The following is a 21,181-nucleotide window of genomic DNA, read 5'->3' as shown; positions in this document are numbered from 1 at the left end:
GCCACTTTAAATTTGTTTATAAACTGTAGTATTTGACATTTGTGAACTAGACAGTATTCAAACAAATTTAGTATGACGCAAAATTAATAATCCAATTTTGTTTTTGTATAACTTTTTTACTACATGGAAAAAAATATTTTTTTATGTGGATAATATAGATAATAAGCGGAAAAGATGATATCCGCAAAGTGGCTGCCGCCAGTGTCTTATCAATTTGTTTGTATATTAAAGCGGTCTTGTTCACAAATGTCGGATACGATTGATGTAAGACCCCATTTGCTTAAAGTATAGCATCTTCCGATAGAGTGATTCTTTTTGCGCCACCCTGTATGTACGTAAACAAATCGCTCACTCCTTTCAAGAACGTCATAAATCAAAATACTTGATTTTTCAGGAGAACGTTTCTAAGGTTTAAAAATACAACACAACGTATTAAAAATAAATATCAAGCCACTTTTTGAACTTTTTACTGTGCAACAGATCTTTTAAGGTAAAACCTGAAGGTATTTTCTCCATTTGAAAAATATTTAGAAAATTTAAAAAAAATAATTAAACAATACCTTTTCTACAAAATGTAAAAACAACATTTTCTGCCCTGTAGCGGGTAAATATTAAGTTAAAAATATGCCTCTTTTGCTGGGATATAGTACATTTTCTGGTCTTTCCGAAAACGTGTACAAATGAAAATTGACGATTTTTGATTTTTGAAAGGAGTGAGCGAAATGAATAAATTTGAATATCTCGTCGACTGAACGAATGTCGCGTCGTCGGTACGCACATCCAAGTGGTTCCGTCACGTACAAAATGGCGCAGGGTCATAAAGCCTGTGGGGGAAGTTAATGACAGCTATGAAGGGTGTCTTACCAGCCATGGAAGGGTAGCCGGAGTATGCGGCTGTGTCGAGCGCATGCGTGTGCCCGTGGTGGGCGCTGCTCGCCTGGTCGTGCAATCTGAAAACAAGAAAATTCAGTACATTTTCACGAAACATTTACTGGGAAATGATTCTTATTAATGATTCTATTGTCAATATGTATTCGACAGCATTTATTTCCTAAAAATATTAATAGATCTAGACAAAGTATGAATAATTTACTGAAATCCCTTTTTGCGAATCCAGACTCGAGCAAAGACACATAGTTTTCATAGCTCCGAAACTGTTCAATTCATTCCACAAAGACTATATCGCTCACTCCTTTCAAAAACGTCAAATATCAAGAAACTTGATTTTTCAGGAGAACGTTTTTAAAGTTTAAAAATATAATACAATGTATTCAAAATAAATATTAAGCCACTTATTGAACTTTTTACTGTGCAACAGATGTTTTTAGGTAAAACCTGAAGGTTTTTTCTCCATTTGAAAAATATTAAGTATATTTAAAAAAAATTATAAAACAAAACTTTTTCTTCAATATCCAAAAACAATACTTTCTGCCCTGTAGCAGGTAAATATTAAGTTTAAAATATGCCTCTTTTACTGGGATATAGTACATTTTCTGGGCATTCCGAAAACATGCACTACTGAAAATTGACGATTTTTGATTTATGACGTTCTTGAAATGAGTGAGCGATATACGTAGTACTTTACACTACACTAGTGCTGTGTTAGTACTCCTATTTGAGATTTTTCTTGCTCATTCGGCTATATTTATAATGAAGTATGTACTATATGACGTTGTTTCTTTTAACGTAGGTCTATATGTAAATTATTTGCAACTTTTTGCCTATGTATGGAATTAAAACATGGAGTACACTAAAAGCAGCCGAAATGCGATCCCTCAGAAAAATGAGGATGTTCTATGATTCATAGGATATGATAGATGTTCGAATGGTGATATAAGGAAAAATTGCAAAACATGGCATAATCACAAAGACAGGCTTCTTTCCTTGCAGTGTTCTTCAGTTTTAAAATGCTTCTATTACCAACTACGTTCCCTTTTCTTTACTCATTCGATTCACATCCCCAAACCATCTCAACGCACTTTTTAATAGATTTATATTATCCACTGACACTTCGTTATGGAATTGCATTTTTAATTTATTATATTAAAACCAATATTTTTAGCTTTTCCACTTTTTTATTTGACCAGCGACCGGGTTTCGTCGTTACCGACATCATCAGACTGGTGATGTCGGTAACGACGAAACCCGGTCGCTGGTCAAATAAAAAAGTGGAAAAGCTAAAAATATTGGTTTTAATCTAATAATAAATTAATCAACGCACTTTTCTTAATATAATCGATTGCCTTGCATTCTTTCCTCATTTCACCATTCAAACATCTATCATACATCATTTTGCCACTCTTTCATTTAAGAGATCGCATTTTAACTGCATCCAGTCTACTTTCATCCTTCCTTTGCCAACTCCATGCTTCACTTCCATATAAAATGACTAAATAAATATTGTATTTTACATCGAGAATACCAGGAGAGCAGGAGTTACCTGGAGGTGTGTGATGCTGACCAGTCTACAGGGGGTTTGTACTGAGCGTGGTGAGGTAATCTTGTGGGAAGTAACAGTCCCCCGTACTGTGCCATCGTGTTGTGGTGGTGGTGGTATTCATGAACAGCTCTGGAAAAAAAACAACACAAATTAATCGACTCATCTAGCTATTTTTCTGATTTCCTGATATAGGCTTCAATTGAAGCAATCTTCTGGATGCCATATATGGTTACAATAATCGACTCTAGATACTACAAACCAAATAGATGCTTCATCTCAAAGTAAGACACCTATTTTCTCTTACTCCTCATTACTGATGGTTGTGACCCTTGTCGAAGCAATCTCTTCTCCATCAACTCTTCTCCAGTTATCTCTTGACTGCGCTGCACGTATCGCTCCCACCACCTTAACTTGATCGGTTCATCGTGTGGGATCTTTCTCTCCCTCTTTTCCCCCCAGGCTACCGATCACAACCAGTCATTCCAGACTATCTTCATTGATATGCACAACGTGTCCAAAGAACTGGAGAATCCGTCGTGTACAGACATCCCCAGAGTCAAGCCATCCAAGTGTAACTCCTAACGAATGGACTCGTTGGTCAGTCTAGCTGTCCATAGGATTTGGAGCATGCGCCTCCAACTTTTCGAAAGCGTCAAGTTTTCTCCTTACTGCTGCTTTTATAGTCCATGTTTCAGCAGCATAGAGAAAAATGGAGTGGACCAAGCTCCTGACAAGCTTCATCTTGGTGTTATTACTCACACCCCAGTCTTTTCAGATTCTGTCTAGCTTAGACATGACACTTTTGGCGATGGCGATACGACGTCTGATCTCTCCTCGGCAAGTTCCTTTATTCCTGATTTGAGATCCAAGGAACTGAAGTATTGAACTATTTTTTTGTTGTTCTGAATATCATTATTATTACATGATGTACCTATTTTATGATGTACTTTGTCTGCCTCCGTAGCCTAATGGACCGTTCTGGAGGTCCCGAGTTCGATTCCCAGGGGGGGATCAAATAAATAATAGTGATTTTTTCACTCTAATATTTATTCAATATTACCCTGGACTAGTACATGAACCGGAGGGTCGATCACCTTTCTTTCATATGCTAACGATCAAGAAAACACTGTGTTTATATGATGCAGTGCACCATGCACCATTGAGGTGCGGATAAGAGTTTGAAGAATGACGAACCTATGGTGGTGGGCGGCGGCCGTGTACTGCTGGTAGTGCGAGGCCCAGGGGTCGTGCGCGTGCGCGGCGTGCGCAGCGTGCGCGGCGTGCGCGTGGTACGGGTCCGCGTACAGCTCGCTGGCTGAGGGCGCCGCCTGGTACTGGCTGTTCCAGAACGAGGGCGGGAAGTTGCGCGAGGACATCGGGGACGTTTCTGGAACAAACAAGAGACATTCAACATCGCAACAACAAGAGACATTCTGGAACAAACAGGAGACATTCAACATCGTACCAACAAGAGACATTTTGTGATTTACGCCTTTTTAAAAGATGACGTTTATTGGAGATTCAATCAACTTCTTCTAGGAGAACTTTCTAAATAGCTTAAGACCATACTAACAAACACAGAAATCAATAAACGGCCGACCACCGGAGAGATATCACTTCTTTCCACGGCCGACTTTTTCAAAGAACCTCGGTATTTTGGATTTTTTTAACTCCCGACCTTTTAAAAAATCTTTTATTTGAACGATGTTTAAGAAAAAAAATCTATTACGTCAATGCTACCTGGGTTTGTAACGAATACTGGGCCTTAAAGCCCTACGTACGTTAAATAGCAACTTAACTTTCTTTAAACCCAGGTAACTTTTGACAAAAATGTTATTTTTCCCTTAAATCATCGTTTTTGTATTGAAAAAATAAGTTTTTCTTCGAATTAAATATATGGTTTATATCTCCTGTGTCATTTCTCTGAAATTTCACCCTTAATTCTCCTCTAATCATCGATTACACTGGCCAACAATGTTTTTGATGACTGATTTAGACTCAGTTAATTGTTCTTATTCAAAGTGTATATGGTGACAAGCTTGTATCACGTCAAGTTTTGATGTTACAGTCATATAATTGTTTGTATGGACCCCATACGTTGAAACCGTAATAGTGGTTGGTATCTAGACATGTTTTAGTCTAAGGTCTAAGGGATTAAAAAAAAGTATCCATAATTATGGAGTAACAGTGAAAATATATTAACTTATTAATATTGAATACGAAAGCATTATATTTTTTATATTTATACATAAATAATAACATAAACTTTAGTCAATATCAGAATTAAAAATATCCATAACTAAAGAATTAGACGTGCTACATTTTTTTTCTTTCCTTTTTGAATTCAGCTATGTAAAGTGCATAAAGATCAGGTATTTTCATGTCAGTTACAAAATTCAAGTTGTAAATTGTTGGCCAGTGTTATTATCGAAGTTTCACTTCACAAAATTGAAGGAGGATATCGTAGTCGTACAGCAGAAAGTGAAATGTAAAATGTTCAGGAGGGCCATTTAAGTCACTTTTGCTTGGCAAGAAAATAAATACAATGCAGTTAGTCATTTTAGCCAAGTCAATATATTATATTTCCAAGTTAAAAATCCTTTGGGATGTTTTCAGGGCAATATTAAGCTAGTAAGATATCAAATAGTCAATGATCACGGTTTTGTAAAAAAAATGCACTTGGTCACTTTCTCCTGATATGGTACAAGCATCTGAGTGAAAAACACTGCGGACAAATTCAGTAATTAGCCTCTAGTAATAACGGATATCGAAGGACCTGTGCCATCATTTAGTAGCGTTAGTTATTTACATTCGATTAATTGTTCCTCATTTATAACAAGACTCGATATGACCAGGATTAGAACACGCGGCGTTTCGGAATCTCCACCTGCCCGATCGACCAACTCCAGAGTTTTTTCTTCTAATTTAGATATTACCGGGAATTTGTGTGGAATTCGGGAATTGAGGATTCCGCGGGAATGGAATTGGTAGCCGCCAGATAAGGTCCCTCCCGCGGGTCCGCTGACAGCTGCCGGGGCTTGTCACCGGTCAGGGGACTCCTGCGACACGTGGACGAGCGACCCGACCGTGTCGCATTCCGAGGTGCCAACTTGACTTTGAGGAATACGTAATTCGGGGCTCTTGCCCCAAGATATGATCGGGTTTTATTGCACTCGAATTATACTGAATATTTTGAGAATTAATCGAATCTATAAATATAACTGTCCTCTCTGAACATTCTTTGGTCAGGAAGTGGATACTTTAAAAAATTGTAAGTATCAAATCGTCCAACCCATCTTTTTATTGGTTAAACATTTATACGCCTCCGTGGTATGATAGTACGGTAACACGGTTGTTAAACTACCGTTCTGGAGGTTCCGGGTTCGATTCTTAGGCGGGAAGGTCTTGGTGAAAATAAATATTGGTGATTTTACACTCTCATATTTATTAAATATCATTTCTTGATTTGACAGATGTTTTCATCTTCTGGTACAAATTAAAACTAACGAACTAAAAATATATTTAGGTGTAAATATAGGTTAATAAATATAGGGAAGGGAGGTTAGTTTTGATTTGTACCAGAAGATGAAAACATCTGTCGTTTTCGAAACTAGTCGTATATATATATATAAAACTCATTAAAGTGGTATATTCAAGTGTTTAATTTAAAAAAACTCAAATGAAATTAAATAAAATATCCGTTGACCATTTTCAGTAGAGGCCAGCTCTAGTCTTCAGTCGGGTACATGATTTAGAACAGGTAACACGGCCAATAAATTCGGTCATCGCGGGCCAATTGATAAATGAGCCGAGTCTTTGTTTCACACGGTGTGTAATTTGCATCGGACGGAATGGCTCGCCATCTCGCTCTAAGGTCTACTAAGCATGTCCTGTTGAACTAACGAAGAGCTGGACTGTTCAAGACAGTGGTCGACAAACTGCGACTCGCGGGCCGCCTGCGAATCAGCCACAAATGTACACGACCCATATCGCTCACTCTTTTCAAGAACGTCATTAATCAAAAATCCTCAATTTTCAGTTGTGCATGTTTTCGGAATGCCCAGAAAATGTACTATATCCCAGCAAAAGAGGCATATTTTTAACTTAATATTTACCCGCTACAGGGCATAAAATGTTGTTTTTGCATTTTGAAGAAAAGGTATTGGTTTATTATTTTTTTAAATATACTAAAGATTTTTCAAATGGAAAAAAACCTTCAGGTTTTACCTAAAATGATCTGTTGCACAGTAAAAAGTTCAATAAGTGGCTTGATATATTTTTTTATACATTGTGTTATATTTTTAAACTTTAAAAACGTTTTCCTGAAAAATCAAGTTTTTTTATTTATGACGTTCTTGAAAGGAGTGAGTGATATGCTGGTATGAAAATATCGGTGGAAAGAGATTTTATATTTACGAGTCAAATAACACTAACCTATTATAATACTCCGCCTCCGTAGTGCAATGGTCAGCACGCTCGGCTACCGTTCTGGAGGTCCCGAGTTCGCTTCCCAGGGGGGGTCAAAATATACCATATAAGCGATTTTTTCACGGTAATATTTATTCTATATTACCCTGGACTTGTACCTGAAGTAGAGGGATGATCACCTTTCCTTAATGTAAGCGAGTAAACGATCAAGATAACACTGCGTTTATATGAAGCACCATTTTTTTTATAAAATTAACATTTAGGATATTTACGGAGTGTGTGGAAGTTTTTCGGTGAGAGTATTATAATGTTTTTAATGTTTTTGAATTAATATAAACCCTGATGATGACAAGGTTCTTGTTGAAACCGGTAGGTTAAATTTTATTAATAAAAAAGTGGTTATAACAAAGTTATGTATGTCATTTTATTAAGATGTTATCAATCTTCACCTTATAGCCCTACGAACAGATCCTTAGGAACAGAACCTTAAGAACAGATCCTAAGGAACAAGTTATTAAGAACAGATCTCAAGAAACAGATCCTAACGAATTGATTAACTTATGCTAAAGAACAGATCCTAAGGAGCAGATCCTAAGAAACAGACCCTAACATTCAGCAGAGGTTGTACGAGGAAGGCATCCTCCAAGAATGTCGGCCCAGGGTTCCCACACTAATGAAACGATATTTTTTCGTCCCTCCTAGCCGCAACCTTTGTCGTTTTATTTTTTACGATGTAGCGGCGCTATAAAGGAGCCGAATGTTTCACCGACGACAGCCGATCGCGACCGGCGACATTCGGACTAAATCAAAACCTTATCGGTCCACACATCTCACTCGGGCAGTATCGGGAATACGGCCAAGTGATTTGACATCAAATAATAATAATCGATGATTCAGCACTCTCTACAAAAGAGACATGTGTTTCATAACCATTTTTCATCATACACTTATTTTTCTTGTATTGATAACTAACTAACCAACCATTCCTTACCATAAATCCTTACGGGTCACGGTGGGTTCATGAGCTACCTGCATCGTTTCAAGACCTCCGAGAAGGACAGCTGTAATTGTGATGATGAGACACCTCAGATATCCCGCTCCTGTTAATGCTTTTCCCCCCAGCATTCAAAGACAACTGCTAGACAAATGCTTTTTAGCGTTCCAAAGGACCTATCCGATATAGGATCCGTGATAGTCCATAAGAAACTGTCACGAGGTGGTATCATACATGATAAAAATAGTGCAAGACATTGGCACCATAAACCAAGCTAGGACACGCAATAATGAACCCTCTTCTAGTGAAACGGAAGGTCTGTTGACGACAGTCAATAGTCCGGCTTCTCCTGAGGAGTTTTAAGTGGTTTCCTTCTAGCAATGAGCAAATGCTGAGAAGTTCCTGATTGCTCCACTCTAGATTATCCTTCCCGTTCACAACACAGATTTAAATCAAATATATTTATTTAGTTAGAAGAAATCAAAATGTACTTAATGATCAATAAACCTTGTACTCATCTAAGAAAACTAACTAACCATCATGAGATAATATAACGACACACCGCTGTCTTTATAAACATTATTAGCCTCTTACACATTCATGCACCTCATCATACATGCCCGATCATTTCGACTTCTGACCAGACAGCTTTCAAGTATTTGACATACCTGATCATGCCATGTTTTCCTCGAACTTCCTCTGCTGACCCAACCAAATTTGTCTTACAAACTTGTTTTCCTTTATTTTCTTCACTCATTCAATTCACACCCCCAAACCACCTCAAAACATCTTGCTTAATTTTATCGACAATACTTATCTCAGCCCTGCATTCTATCTCTTTTTCACCATTCGAAAATCTATCATATATGGTTTTAAACGATAAAATAACTGAAGAGACTGGTGATGTCGGTTACCACGAAACCCGGTCGCTGGTAAAATAAAATTTATATGGGAAAAACTATAAAGCAGTTCCGCCAAGAAGGTATGTGAGTACAAAACTTTAAAAAAAGTGGTTTTGCCGTACCGAGAGATTGCATTTTTCTTGCATTTAGAGTCTACTTTCATTCTTTTTTTGCCAACTATATGCTTCACCAACTTAATCCCTATTTTAAATAGAATATGGGTATATATCTTATAATATGGTACTTTTTACGCTTTCCTTAAGTTTTTTTTCTGATGATCTATTTCATTTCGTGATGCGATTAATGAACATAAAAACTGTTCGAACGCGCCTCGTAAGGGTATATTGATTTAGGTGGAAAATGATCACTGGTAGCGTTTCACCGAAAATGAAAGGTCGATGATTTTACCAAATAAAAACAGATTCTACCGTGTTTATACATGTATCCCAAAAAAGCTCAAGGTAATAATCAAAGGAATTTCCCCTGCCTTAGGAGTTGGCGGAGATGGGAGATAAAGCAGATTTATGTGGGTGTAGAGTGTGGATGGTCCATTGCAAGGGGCTATTCTGGACAGTATTATTCACAGAAAACTCTTGTCTAATATTAAGGTTCTGGGTTACGTATTTCGTGCAGAAAAACTGCATTCTGCAATGATGGGGAAAATAGAAGGACTGTGAGGAGCTAGCAGAAAGCGAACATGCTACACAAGTCATACAGTCCAGACGAGATGATAACAGGTTGGGAAGAAAATCTATGGAGTGGCGACTTATAATGATGGGAAAAATAGAAGGTCGCCGAGGACCTAGCAGAAAGCGAACTTCGTCATTTCGAAAACATTCGCCACTGGACCGGGATGAGAGGAGTGGAGATGTTGTTCCGGACGACACAGGACCACAGTGCCACAGTAATCGCCAACGTTAGAGAGACCTAACAAGACACACAAAGAATAGAATATTCTGACCATTTTTGTGAATGTCTTTGCGCTGTTCCGTGTCTGTCTGCTGTGATGGTCGGAGTTATGGAGATGGTATGGGATCTAGCTAACTGAACTAACTAAATATTAATCCCTTTCACTGCCTACACAGGGTACTACTAGAGAATTTGGTGGTAGATTCACAAACTTGTATTTATTTTGATTGACAGTGACAGGGATATTGAAAGCTTTTAAATGTGAGTTCACTGTTCGGGATCCAATTTCGTTTAAAATTTTCAATAAATTTTGCAATTTTGAAGGTCCGTCAGGAAGCTTAGATGCTTCTGTATCAGATCTGAGAATGCGGTGGGACAGTTTTCAATGTTTTTAGAATAAGTATAAACAAGGGGTTTTGAGAATCGCACCGGTAGCGATGGTCAGCCGGACCCTAGATTGATTTGTTACATTATTTCTATGCAAACAGCTTCAAGCCGACCAATAAGAATGTCATTCTGAATACCACCATTTCAGACCACAACCAACGCCGGTAGTCGAGTGGCCTTGCTTCTAAATTACTAAATTGTTATGGGTTGAATTTCTATAAAAAATATCATGGGATAAATAATTCCTGCCGTAAATCAATCAATGAAAGCTTAACCAATGGAGTCATGGTACTAAGCTTTTATATGGAAGTAATAGCATGGATTTGGCAAAAGAAGTATGAAATCAGACTGAATACAGTCGAAATAGGATCAAAAAGCAAAAGCAAAACCATGTATCACATTCATATTCAAATAGTGGAATAAGGAATGAATGCAATGCTGAGATAAATATCTAAGCATTATCGATAAAATTAAGAAAGGTATGTTGAGATGGTTTGGACATGTGGAACAAATGAGCGAGGAAAGAACAATAAAACAAATTTATGAAGCGAATTTAGTTGAAAATAGGAAACATGGAAAACTTGGCATGGTCAAGTATTTCAAATATATTAATGTGGTAAGGTCACAAGTTGAAATATCTGACGGGTATGTACATATGAGGAGTTGCATGAATGAGGAAGAATATTTGCAAAGACAGTATGGCGTTCTATTCTCTCTATACCTACCCCTGCGGAGAAGTGGCATGATGGTTAATTAGTTAGTATTTACACCATATATGTAGTTAATGAGTATTACATATCGTTTGCTCTTTTATTGAATGCGAATTCCGGTGACAAAAAAAAAAACAAAATAATATATTTTTTAATATTATAAATGATAAAACACTTACATGACTACCTCTAAATATTTTATTCTCCATCAAAATCCCTCCAAAAAAGTCGAAAACACGAATCTCAAATCGCCGATATGTACCAATTGACAGTTCGTCTTCGAGTGTCAAGTGAAGTTATTATTATTATTATTAAGTCTTTTAGCTAAATTATAAACTATATACGTAAATTATGAATGTATCTAATCAGTAACAACAAAGAATGGTTACTTATATATTTTAAAGGACGTTTTAACACTAACTTTTGGGTATGTAACAAATTTGATACACTATGCAGCGAAGGGTTAAAAAGTGTATTTGTCGAAAATTTGGCTGAATAAAATAAATAAATATATAAAATCGCCGATGAAAGAAACAATCAGATAACGAATCCTGTAGTTCCGAGAAAAGATTGACATTTGACATTAGGATCAGTTCAATGATACGTTTCGACCACCGAAAGGGTCCAATAAGTTCCCACAACGGCTGTGAAATATGCCCCCGTATTAAGGGCAGGGCTGGATTTATATACAAGCTAAAAAAACTGTATTATTTTCTCCAATTAGTTATGAGTTATTTTTTAATTATTTTTTGACATCTCAACATGGATGAAGAAAAATATCTAAGTCTGGAAATCTAAGGGTCTAACGACCGTCGTAGGTTGGGTTAAATGATCACTTTACACACGTGTAACATTCACCAATTCTTCCCATGATTCATATATATATATATATATATATATATATATATATATATATATATATATATATATATATATATATATATATATATATATATATATATATATATATATATATATACACATATATATATATATATTATATACACATATATATATATATATATATATATATATATATATATATATATATATATATATATATAAATATATATATATATATATATATATAATATATATATATATATATATATATATATATATACACATATATATATATATATATATATATATATATATATATATATATATATATATATATATATATATATATATATATATATATATATATATATATGTATATATATATATGTAAGTGGAGGGCTGATCACCTTTCCTTCATGTGTAATTGATCGAGATAACACTGCGTTTATATGAAGCAGTGCCCTATGCACCATTGGGGTGCGGTAAGGGATTTATTATTAATATATGTATATATATGATCCAATTTCAAATCATTGTATTTGAATCACTAGAATTATCACTGGATCACTAAAGACATCTATTTGTGAGATAAAGAAACTTTTTTTACTGAGCGGAAACTCTTTTATTTGTATGTGATTTTGTACCTTCTTCTAAATATATTGTTCAATTTAATTGACTAGAATTTTACTGGAGACATCTATTGTGAGATTTAAGAAGCTTTTTATTGAGCGAAAACTTATTTATTATGAAATTTAGTTTGGAGCCGCCGCAGCTCTGAATCAGGCACTGTGTGCTACAAACTATCTAGCATCCAAGAACGACCAATATGGCGACAGCACTAATTTATTTCTTGTACGATATTAATGCGTTGGCCAGAACCAAGACCCGACCAATAGCTGGACACATTAAATTAGGACTACTTATCGCTTTGTTCGGCCGACATGCTAAATAGCCCGGCTTGGTAGATAGCAGTAATTGACATTAATAAAACCAACATTTATTTTAATGGCTGTCGAGATGCGAGAGATGTGATACACTCGAATCTGGGAAAAGGTGTTTGGTTTATATATTTTTATTTCATCGTACAGATAATTACAAATTACAAACATAGACCTTCTCTGAGTTTTCCCGTGCCCAGGGCACATTTTATGTATAATTTTTTTAATTTTGACGTCTCATCAAAGATGAAGAAGAATGGGCATTTACGGGGCTGACGACCGTCATAAGCTGGTTTAAGTGATCATTTTACATACGTGTAACATTCACCGATTCTCCCCATTATTGACAACCACACTACTCAAATTCTTGGAAGTTCTATATATATATAAACCAATTTCGAAACGTTGTTCTTGAATGACTAGAACTTCACTAGAGACATCTATTGGTGAGATGTAAAGTAGCTTTTTACTAAGCAGAAACTCTTATATTAATATGTGAGGTCCGAATCCTGGATTATAATGATATTTATTTTATTATAATAAATATCAATATTATTTATTTTTACCCCCCCCCCCTATAAATCGAACCCGGGACCTCCATCACGGTAGCTAAACACGCTAACCATTACACCACTGTATTCTCACTACCTACCCTGCAGTGTAGCGACGTGAAATCAGACTTATTTCTTTCTTCATTTGATTTCAATTTGTCAGATATTAAAATAATTTTCATACAATTTTCTTTTTTTAAACAGTTTGTTTTATTTTATCTTCAGTGTACCTAATGAATAGGTCTGCCTAGATTGAGAAGTCAATAATCGCCGCGCATTCCTCCGCAACTCCCCACCTATTCCCTACCGGCCCCCGCCCCCCACCCACCCCCGCCGCTAGGTCTTGCGGCGAGGATGGCGATTGGCCAGAGACCATTTACATACTTACATGAAATCTTGGCATTCTTTCGGCGACCAGGAGCGCAAGGCATGACACGGTATTATAAATGTGACAGCACACTCGTTATGAAGTAATGGCAAGTAAAAGATGCCAAAATGCGTGAAACTTTAATTTTTTTATATTTCAGCAGGACCTCTTTAATCCGAACCCACACTAATCCGACCACCTCTGTAATCCGAACGCCTATTCATCCCTCCTGCACTTCTTAAATCTTAATAATAAAGCCTATATTATATTGCCCATACCCAAATTAACCAGCTGCCTGACATAATATGTATATATTATATAAAATAGAACCCAGTCAGGGATCCAAAAATAATGAATTTTTCTTACTCCTTTCAACAACGTCATATATAAAAAAAACATGATTTTTCAGGAGATCGTATTTAAAGTTTAAAAATGTAATAAAATGTTTTAAAAAATAAATATCAAGCGACTTATTGAAATTTTTACTGTGCAACAGATCTTTTAAGGTAAAATCTGAATGTTTTTTTTCCATTAGAAAAATATTTAATATATTTAAAAATATATTAAACAGTAAGTACCTTTTCTTCAAAGTGCAAAAACAACACTTTCTGCCCTGTAGCGGGTAAATAGTAAGTTTTAAATATGCCGCTTTTGCTGGGATATAGTACATTTTCTGGGCATTCCGAAAACATGCACAACTGGAAATTGACGATTTTTGATTTATGACGTTCTTGAAAGGAGTGAGCGATATGTTGTTTTATTTGATAAAAATACCCCACAGATTCTCTGTAAGTACTGTAATCCGAAAGCTCCACAAGTCCGAATTTAAGGGTAAATTTTCGGCGCTTGGATTATAGAGGTCCTGCTGCATTTTATTTAGGAATCAACCCATCCCCATATCCGTATTTTTTTAAATATGTACACAAATATCCTTATTGAATATATTCCCGAAAGTAAAAAAGTTGCCCGTCCGGAAGGGAGGGAACATGGTTTGTCAATGACGCGCTAATATTTTGCACTTGATAAAACTAGAAAAAACACAGAAATAATCTTTAATTGCAAAAAAGATAGCACGCACTAAACAGATTGATTTTTGTGGTATAAATGTGTCCAACGGATCATAACGCATTTAAAAAGATGAAAAACTTATTTTTTGATAAAAATATAAGTTTTTAAGCAAAAAATTAAATTACGTCAAATGTTACCTGGGTTTAAATTAAATTAAGTTGCGATTTATCGTATATTGGGTCTTAATTTTATCGGTAACACCTTGCATTCATTCCTTGTATCACCATTCGAACATCTATCATGCAACTTTTTGCCGCACAAAATAATCTTTAAATAAACAACTTTGTATTTTAAAAGAATGTGTATAAATCAATGTTAAGACTACTGAAGCATTTTACATATGCTCTGTAGGTACACGCGAGATCCGTCTTGATCCCAAGGATAGAGGTCAAGCCTGATGGGAAAATATTTTGTCGCTCCTGTCGGGAATTTATTCATTTTCTCTCCCGCGCTCGCACTCATCCCTCGGGAACATCTCTTTCGGCCGGAACTTGCCTGTAGTATCCAGTAGGTAGATGAGTACCTTGTGTTCTAAAGTCTGGAGTTAGGCCAGGTTTACATCGAGCCAGTAGCTGGCTTCAAACGCAAGGCAAGTCAATGCTGATTCGGTATTCTGTACTACATTGAAAGTTGTCCCAACCGCATTTTGGAACTGATACAGAAGCGTCTAGGCTTCCTGACAGGTCCTCTTTTGCTAAGCATTTTTTTTGTTGTTTTTGTTTTATGAACCAAGTTGCGAAAATTATAGAAATTGTGAAACAAAATTATTTCCTGATTTTACTGTGAATGTCTTCTTCAATGTCTCTGTCACTGCCAATCGAAATAAACACAACAGCTCAACAACGTTTTTGAAGGGTGCTAAACATGTCCCTCAGGGACCAAAAAGCGAATGTTTGGAAAAAGGCAAAGACCAAGGTAACAGACGTGTCTCAAAGAATCGCAAAAGAAAATTGGGAATGGGCAGGTCATGTGGCACGTATGTCTGAGGATAGATGAATAAAAAAGGACTTGACTGGAGGCCTATAACAGGACATAGAAGCGTGGGTAGGCCCCAGACAAGATGGTCCGATGACATTATCAAAGTGGCAGGCCTGCACTGGAAGAGAGTCGCGTCCAACAGACAACTGTGGAAGTCCAAGAGGGGGGAATTTGTTCAACACTGGACCCAAGAAGAAGGCTGAAGTAACTAATTTGAGTGCACCATTGACTATTCCAAGCATTAGCGTAAACAACGGGTCTTGAGAATTGCACCGGTAGCGATGGTCAGCTGGACTCTGGATTGAATTGTTGCATTACTCGTATTTCTATGCAAACAACTTCAAACTGACTTATAAGAAAGCTAAACAAACAGACAACAACAAACAGTGAAAGTCATCTCGTCGCCAGTATTGACGCCAGTTACTGACTCGATGTAAACCCGCCTTTGGGTAGGTACTATTAGTTACTCCCCCTCTCGTTGCAGAGGTTAAGTCCTAACAAGCTGCGAGCTTTACCAGTTCGGGCGTGTATTCCAACCGCAGTTCCTTTGTTGCGGACCGTTCCTTTGATGTCTACTCGCTACTCGCTTCCAGCTCTGGGTTTATATCATTTGCATGAATTACTTACTCCTAGGTACGTTTCGTTTCAAAGAAATTCAGAATTTAATTACGATTTTTTTCTAAAGTTAAATTGTACGAATAGACGTTTACCTATGAGGAGAAAAGCGGGAACTAAAAATACGAACAGAATACGTTTTTCCTCATCAGTTGTAAATGAGATCGTCAGTCTAATGAATTGATATGAGATTGCCAGAACTTATATAATTCCCGAGTATTTCATAAAATTTTCAATAAAATAACTAGCCATCAACCACTGTCTTTGTAAACAATCTTCGCCGCTTCCACATTCATGCATCTCCTCATACATAGCCGCCGATTATTCCGACTTCTGACTTGACTACATTCAAGTATTTTAAATACTTGATCATGACGAATTTTCCCCGGGTTTTCTCTGCTCATTCATTCGTTTCACACGCCCAAACCATCTCAAGACACCTTTCTTAATTGTATCCATAATGCTCATCTCAGCCTTGCATTCTTTCCATGAATATGAGGATTTTGATGAGGATGTTCAACTCGACATTTTCAGCGCTGAGATCATTAAATATTGTTAATCGACTTTGATCGTGGTGTGTCCCTCGTTTCGTACAATTGCCTTTAACTTGAGCTCTGATCTATTACAAGTATTTTGACAAATTGACAAATCGCTCACTCCTTTCAAGAACGTCATAAATCAAAAATCGACAATTTTCAGTTGTGAATGTTCTCGGAATGCCCAGAAAATGTACTATACCAGCAAAAGCGGCATATTTTTAACTTAATATTTACCCGCTACAGGGCACAAAATGTTGTTTTTGCATTTTGAAGAAAAGGCATTGTTTAATTATTTTTTAAAATATACAAAATATTTTTTAAATGGAGAAAAAACCTTCAGGTTTTACCTAAAAAGATCTGTTGCACAGTAAAAAGTTCAATAAGTGGCTTTATATTTATTTTAAATACATTGTGTTATATTTTGAAACATTAAAAACGTTCTCCTGAAAAATCAAGTTTTTTGATTTATGACGTTCTTGAAAGGAGTGAGGGAAATGTGCAATTTTGTAATTAAGACAGTATAAGTATGTTAATGACTCGATGAAACTATTATGTTAATTTCCCAAATAAAATAGAATTAATTTGCAATTATCGTCCAGTCGGGAGGCGCCTACAAATCGAGAAATGTAATCGTCGCAAGCCGCAAGAACGCTCGTAGGCTGATAGTATTTTCTCAAATAATAAATTGACACGGGACACATGACAATGCCGGTGATAAATCTCCGGCGAACACTTATCTACAGTGGCGGCAATAAAGCATTTTTAATGAGACACAATGAGTGCAACGCTAGTGCAAGTAGACAAAATTATAGTCCTCCTCGAGCTAATGCGAGCGAACAAACAAAAAAGGATATTATTTATGAACGCGGCACCTACTCGTCGTTCCTGCGGCCCGGGTACTTCTCGCGATATAATTACGCCGAACGCAAAGCCAACCGATGGGAAATTAAAACGCTTTATTCGTTTAATTAAAACACACACGTATGCTTATTCACACACGTCACTATTAAGCTTTTTTAAGCGTGCTTAATATCAAAGAAGGCTGTGGGTTGTTTCGCTAATGGGATACATCAAAATGTATATGTATATATTTATATATATATCTATATACAATAAATAATAAAACCCTTATCCGGACCCCAATGGTGCATAGGGCACTGCTTCATATGAACGCAGTGTTATCTTGATCGTTTACACACGAAGGAAAGGTGATCAGCCCTCCGCTTCAGGTACCAGTCCAGGGTAATATTGAATAAATATTACAGTGAAAAAATCACTTATATTTATTTGACCCCCCTGGGAATCGAACCCGGGACCTCCAGAACGGTAGCCGAGCGTGCTGACCATTACACTACAGAGGCGGACATATATATATATATATATATATATATATATATATATATATATATATTATATATATATATATATAAATATATATATATATATATATATATATATATATATATATATATATATATATATATATATAAATATATATATATATATATATAATATATATATATATATATATATATATATACATATATATATATATATATATATATATATATATATATATATATATATATATATATATATATATATATATATATATATATATATATATATATATATATATATATATATATATATATATATATATATATATATATATATATATATATATATATATATATATATATATATATTTATATATATATATATATATATATACATATATATATATATATATATATATATATATATATATATATATATATATATATATATATATATATATGTATATATTAATATAACCATGTTTATTGTTAATTTTTGTTTTAATTTACTAAATATTTTCAAATGGAGAAAAAAGTCAGGTTCTTCCTGAAAAGATCTGTTGCACAGTAAAAAGTTTAATAAGTGGCTTGATATTTATTTTTAATACATTTTATAATATTTGAACATTAAAAACGATCTCCTTAAAAATTAGTTTTATGAATTAGTGATACTCACTAAGTATAATTTAAATTAAAAAGTTTTTTTTAATGGTTTCCTTAGATAAGAATAAAATCGTTTAAAAATACAAAAATTCTGACCACTCATGTTTGTTTACGAGCTACATAATACGTTATTAGATTATTCCGACTATTTACATATTGAACGATTCACAAAATGAATTGTTTCGTTAAAATTCTAGACGAAACGTTGAAAAAGTATTAATTGTGAACACAATGGTGCCAACGCTCGTAGTGACAGGCCAATATAGCCTCGTCATGTCGGCAGGAAGGAGGGAAAAGTGAGTTGTAAGTCAAACAGAGAGAAGGCATCTAATTTTGTGTTACCAGAGTACGAGTTTAGCGGTATAAGACGGTGTGACGCGAAGCCGCAGACGCGACCGACGCGCGACGCCCAGTGCTGGAGTATTCAAATATAGTATTGACTCAACACAGATGAAGCAAGCGTTTTTGTATGGAATGTTTACTCACGAATTACATGTAGTTATAGTAACTTTAAACATAAACAGTCCACTCACGAGTAAGTGTAATTATGTGTATGATGAAATGAAATATATTTACAACATTTTGAGTTCAACAAGAAGAAAAAAAACTAATTTATAAATTATTTTTTAAAAATTAAACACTTGAAAATCCCACTTTATGAGTTTTATGTATATATACGACTAGTTTCGAAAATTTACAGATGTTTTCATCTTCTGGTAAAAATTAAAACCTCATTTTAATTTTTTAAAGTTTTATAAAACTAGTCGTATATATAAATAAAACTCATAAAGTGGTATATTCAAGTGTTTAATTTTAAAAAAATAATCAACTTGTCATTCCACAAAGTTAATGCCGAATTAATAAATAGTTTAAAAATGGTTATATTTTACAACATTTTGAGTGTGTCCAAATACTTGTTCACAAAATCTGGATTATCTCCAATTACAGGAGTTATTTTCATATTATTTTTTTTGACATCTCATCAAAGATGAAGAAGAATATGGAAGTCTGGGCATTTACGGGGCTTACGACCGTCATAGGCTGGTTTAAGTGATCACTTTACACACGTGTAACATTCATCAATTCTACCCATTAATGACAATCACTGTAATTCAACTGTAATTTAATGTCAATAATGGGTAGAATTGGTGAATGTTACACGTGTGTAAAGTGATCACTTAAACCAGCCTATGACGGTCGTAAGCCCCGTAAATGCCCAGACTTCCATATTCTTCTTCATCTTTGATGAGATGTCAAAAAAAGGAATATATGGTTATATTTTGATATTCCAGCACTGCGTGACGCCCGGATTTGATTTATCCTCGCTATACGTTTCAATGTTTCTCGAATCCAGTTTCCATCCGCGGCAGACGTTAAATGAACCAGTTAGGCAAATGAAATATTATCAAAGTGTCACTTGAAACGTTTAATATTTGAATTACGGAGTCGTCGCTTGTTTAGACACCCCTAACTTGCTTTAACGCGACTAAATGTGTGTGATTCCTTTGAGGGCTTTATAGTCCGTTCAATTAAGGAGAGAAAAGAGAGAGAGTTCTAATGTGCAAAGGCAAATAGCCGCAAGTCAAAAACAGTAGTTTCGAGATAAACGAATTTATAGTTAACTTAAAATTATGCTTTTTCCAAAATTATCGCTCACTCCTTTCAACAACGTCATATATCAAAAATCGTCAATTTCCAGTTGTGCATGTTTTCGGAATGCCCAGAAAATGTACTATATTCAAGCAAAATTGGCATATTTTTAACAAAATATTTACCCGCTACAGGGCAGAAAGTGTTGTTTTTGCATTTTGAAGAAAATGTATTGTTTAATTATTTTTTTAAATATAGGTACTAAATATTTTTCAAATTGAGAAAAAATATTCAGGTTTTACATAAAAAGATCTGTTGCACAGTAAAAAGTTTAATAAGTGGCTTGATATATAATATATTATTTTTAAACTTTAAAAACGATCTCCTGAAAAATCAAGTTTTTTTTTATATATGACGTTGAAGGAGTGAGCGATGTATCAAATTAATATAATTTTGCGGCCATTTGGATAGTGAATATCTCGGTAAAGGATAGAGATAGAACAAAATCTGTGGTTGTGTATGATAGAGGCCAGTTATAAGAATGCTTTAAACCGTGTTACGCTAAACAGCCGCAACTTGAGTTATGGCTAGTTGCTTTTACACATTAGAGTTGCTAATTCATAGACAGATACTTTTGTGAAATTTGGCAAAATTCACAAAAGTATCTGTCTTTTGGCAAACACGTGATTCAGTTATTTTTCATCATACACACAATTACAAATTACAAAGTATTAAAATGTGTCTTCCTAAGTTTTCCCGTGGCATATTTTACAATGCAGTAAAACCTCGATATCACGGACTAATTGCAGGGAGGGGGTGTCCCTTAAAGCCGAAAGTCCTTCATTTAAAAAAGGTTTAAAATAAATGTGAACTCTGTATTAAGATACAAGCAAACATTACAAACCACAAAAAAATTATT

The 21,181-nt window shown here is 35.1% G+C and overlaps 1 protein-coding gene across 5 annotated transcripts in view; it reads right to left on the bottom strand.

The window, feature by feature from the left end:
- The window catches only part of LOC148313384 (protein vestigial-like), an 84,075-nt gene that overhangs the window by 15,719 nt on the left and 47,175 nt on the right, over nucleotides 1-21,181 (bottom strand). For all 5 annotated transcript variants that reach the window (XM_088263545.1, XM_088263536.1, XM_088263553.1 and 2 more), the window contains 3 exons: nucleotides 3,635-3,827; nucleotides 2,441-2,569; nucleotides 865-950 (listed from right to left, as the gene is read on the bottom strand). In XM_088263545.1, coding sequence (XP_088119671.1) covers nucleotides 865-950; nucleotides 2,441-2,569; nucleotides 3,635-3,827 — 408 coding nt within the window. The remainder of the gene's footprint in view (nucleotides 1-864; nucleotides 951-2,440; nucleotides 2,570-3,634; nucleotides 3,828-21,181) is intronic.

Source organism: Brachycentrus maculatus, unplaced genomic scaffold, assembly GCF_059751285.1.
Source record: "Brachycentrus maculatus isolate JH-2025_06_01 unplaced genomic scaffold, ASM5975128v1 h1tg000013l, whole genome shotgun sequence".
In the NCBI taxonomy this organism is placed as follows: domain Eukaryota; kingdom Metazoa; phylum Arthropoda; class Insecta; order Trichoptera; family Brachycentridae; genus Brachycentrus; species Brachycentrus maculatus.
Note: the sequence above shows the minus strand (reverse complement) of the source record. Positions and strands in the feature narration are given on the sequence as shown.